The sequence below is a fragment of the Brassica oleracea genome, chromosome C7 (genome assembly GCF_000695525.1).
Source record: "Brassica oleracea var. oleracea cultivar TO1000 chromosome C7, BOL, whole genome shotgun sequence".
In the NCBI taxonomy this organism is placed as follows: Eukaryota; Viridiplantae; Streptophyta; class Magnoliopsida; order Brassicales; family Brassicaceae; genus Brassica; species Brassica oleracea.
In genome coordinates, this window is record NC_027754.1 from 42,735,888 (window position 1) to 42,739,817 (window position 3,930).

At 32.4% G+C, this 3,930-nt stretch overlaps 1 protein-coding gene across 1 annotated transcript in view; it reads right to left on the bottom strand.

Annotated features, from left to right (window-relative positions):
- Positions 1-1,236: 1,236 nt before the first annotated feature.
- Positions 1,237-3,930, bottom strand: part of LOC106303529 (cysteine-rich receptor-like protein kinase 5) — an 8,212-nt gene continuing 5,518 nt past the window's right edge. Inside the window, exons 2-8 of the mRNA XM_013739791.1 lie at positions 3,324-3,571; positions 3,092-3,235; positions 2,806-2,927; positions 2,513-2,723; positions 2,176-2,413; positions 1,943-2,096; positions 1,237-1,859 (exon numbers count right to left, since the gene is read on the bottom strand). Of these exons, the coding sequence (XP_013595245.1) occupies positions 1,542-1,859; positions 1,943-2,096; positions 2,176-2,413; positions 2,513-2,723; positions 2,806-2,927; positions 3,092-3,235; positions 3,324-3,571 (1,435 nt within the window). The 3' untranslated portion in view covers positions 1,237-1,541. The remainder of the gene's footprint in view (positions 1,860-1,942; positions 2,097-2,175; positions 2,414-2,512; positions 2,724-2,805; positions 2,928-3,091; positions 3,236-3,323; positions 3,572-3,930) is intronic.

Here is a 3,930-nt window from a genome sequence, read left to right on the forward strand (position 1 = left end):
GATGCAAAAATTGTTATCAAATCTTTATTATTCACAATCATTAATTGCCATATATATGTAAATCATATTTGGTAATTCCGTAGTTTTAATTTAAGGAAAGAATCCACACTTCCTATATTTTTGGTTAATATAATGTTCTCTAGTGTTATATAATTATGAAATAATGTGACACCATTAGATTAAACTATATTTTATATTAGATGCTCTAAAATTCTTTGAAATGGAATTTAGAAGGCATTTAGAGTGCCACCTAGGATTTGAGGTTTTTTTTAATTAATACAAAATTAAGGTTCTAATTTTTCAAACGCTTCTCAATTAATATATAGGAGATTCTTAATTAATATATAGGAGATTCTTAATTAATATATAGGAGATTCTTAATTAATATATAGGAGATTCTTAATTAATATATAGGAGATTCTTAATTAATATATAGGAGATTCTTAATTAATATATAGGAGATTCTTAATTAATATATAGGAGATTCTTAATTAATATATAGGAGATTCTTAATTAATATATAGGAGATTCTTAATTAATATATAGGAGATTCTTAATTAATATATAGGAGATTCTTAATTAATATATAGGAGATTCTTAATTAATATATAGGAGATTCTTAATTAATATATAGGAGATTCTTAATTAATATATAGGCGCTTCTCAATTAATATATAGGAGATTCTTAATTAATATATAGGAGATTCTTAATGGATGGTTGATTTCACACGGTAGTCGTTGACTTACTCAATTTTTGTATTTTACTTTGTAAACTTTAAAACTCTGCATTAGATGTATATCAACGACTAATGCACAATAGCAATACATGAAATATATTGTTATATTTGATCCCAGAAAAGAGAAATATATTGTTATATATATAAGATATGTTACCATGATTGTACAACATCTCCGAGAGCAACTTTAAACTTCAAATATAAAATTTTATCTATTTCAAAAACAATTTCAAAATCTCAAATTTTAAGGTTTTAAACGCTGAAATTTTATATTTGAAGTTTCATATTTTTTTCAGTCCCATAGTTATATACATTTCACGTAATTATGTTAATTTTTGTATTTATCATTTTAATCTTTAATTTTTTTTTTATATTTAGTAAATATGTTACATATAAAAACACTATTAAATGATATTTACATATTTTACTACATGTGTATTAGATTTTCAGAGTCCTACTGGACTTGCCAAACTCTGAAATGAAGACTATACTAAGAGGATAGCAGAGGAACCAAAACTTTTGGCTACTTACATCATTTTCTTCTTTCTGTACCTTACAAGATCTATAGCTACTCCACACCATAATTAACTAGCTTCCAACAAAACTAACTCACTGTCAAAGAACAAGCAATAACTCCACTGATTCTCCCCCACCATTTTGTATCTTTCTCCTTTATAAAAAAAAGTATTGTATACTTGCTTGCTGAGAACTAATTATAGGCAATGAACAATAATGGAAGCATTTCAACTAAGAAAACCTTTCTTATTTTTCGATGCTTACTAGTTTTTGTGAAACGTTTTATCTTCAACGAGGAGTTAAACGCGTAATGGAAGCATCATCGACAGAACATAGAGCAGAAGAATCCATTGTTGGACCTGCTTCCCTGACTTCCTCATGTTTCATCCGTAAGAAAAATCCAGGTGGTTGAGGAACGGGAAGAGCAATTGAGCTAGTTGTGAGCATCTGGATTATTTCTGACATTGTTGGACGATCTTCAACTTCTTCTTGAACACATAGTAAAGCTATATGGATGCATCTTCTAGTTTCGTTTTCTTGACAGTTCTCTTGAAAGGATGGATCCACAACCTCTAATGGTGACCCATTTCTCCATAGTCTCCAAGTCTATTCAACAAATTAATAATAACAGCATTGCAGGCCACAACTAAATGAAGCAAAAAAAAAGGGTTTAAAGGTTGCATACTCACATATGTAACCAAATTTCCAGCATGATCATCCATTTTATAGAGACTGCTATTTTTTTTGCCGCTTATAATCTCAAGGACTAAAATACCGAAGCTATAAACATCTGACTTCATGGAGAATTGGCCGTACATTGCATACTCCGGAGACATATAGCCACTATGACAAAAATCAAAGCTTGAGTTAATAGAAGGTTGTTACATGTCTAAACGTATTATGTGAAAAATGAAAAACGTACTAGGTTCCCACTACTCTTCTCGTACTGGCTTCTGTTTGGTCTATTCCAAAAATCCTCGCCATTCCAAAATCTGCAATTTTTGGGTTCAGGGAAGCGTCCAAAAGGACGTTACTAGCTTTGAGATCACGATGGATGATTGTGAGTCGTGAATCTTGATGAAGATATAGAACCCCTCTAGCAATTCCTCTGATGATATTGTGCCTTCTTGTCCAATCCAGCTGCCTTTTCATTGTAGAGTCTGGACCATTGGTGTTTACAATGTTATAGAACAGTGGTCTCAAGAATGGTTTGAATAATGAAAATATTTGGCCTGAAATGTTGTAATATATTAACTGACCAAAGAGGAAGTAATCAAGACTTTTGTTAGGCACATACTCGTAGATGAGTATTTTCTCTTCTTTTTCAAAACAAAATCCGAGAAGCTTGACAAGATTTCGGTGCTGAAGCTTTGCCACAACAATTACCTCATTCTTGAACTCTTTTTCGCCTTGTACCGATGTTTTCGATAGTCTCTTCACCGCAACTTGTAATCTATTAGGAAATGTTCCCTACAAAGAATATATAGTATGATGTAATCTATTAGGAAATTTTCCCTACTAATCAGGAAGCTCAATGAACTGGTAAATTTACCTTGTAAACTTCTCCAAATCCGCCTTGACCGAGTTTGTTTCTTTGAGAAAAATTATTGGTTGCTGCTTCAACAGCTTTAAAATCAAACTGAAATGAGCCAGCGGTTGTAATATCATCCCCACCTGCAAAATTAAAATGTTTTAAAAGACTAACAGCTTTAAAATCAAACTGAAATGAGCCAGCGGTTGTAATATCATCCCCACCTGCAAAATTAAAATGTTTTAAAAGCATTAGTCTTCATAAAACCTTCTAAGTTGCAAACACTAGTGTATTTTGGAATTTCTACCATCATCTGCAGTTGCTGTCTCATAAGTATTCTTCAGTCTCGTTGTTACATAGAAGCTAGAAATAACTATAAAAAGAAGAACATAGACACCTAGCGGCACAACAATTGCTATTATTATAACTTGCATGGAGTTCTCTTCTTTTCCTGCCAAATACATGAATTCAACAAATCTTTGAATCACTCAACCCAAAAAAAAAAAATACAGGGAGAGAGACAGAGGGAGATCTCTTACCATGCATATCGTTAGACGCAACTTCTTGATAGGTTTCATTGTAGAAAGGGTAAATATCGTACCTTAAGATACAACTCGGCGAAAGAAGTCTTGCTCCGATTTTGTCACGAGGCAAGTTCTTGATGGTTTGTTTCAGACAGCTTGAGCACATCACTGTTGTCAGATCAGGCATGCACTGAACTAATACATAAACCGTTTGAGATGGTGCGTAGTTCTCCTTCTTAAACGCAAACTTTCTTGGACTAGCAGTAGTGTTGACATGAAGAATTAAACAAAGGGAAGTAGTGGAAGAAGTGGGAGAAATGGCCATATCACTTACCAAATGGGGAGGAGTGGCTAGTCCACTACTAGTTATTTATTCTTCCACCATTGAGTGCTTATTGCTTTTGTTTCCTTTAAATACACCATGTATGTTACACAATTAAACACACAATTCAATACAAACATTTCTTTCATTCTCTCAATCTCACAAATCCTCTCATTCTCTTAAATTCTCAAATTTCTCTTCTCTCTCAAATACTTACGGTTACTTCACTCCTTTTTACTTTGTTCGTGTGCTTCATCACGGTTAAAACACTTAGAAGCTCTCATAATCCCACAAATTATC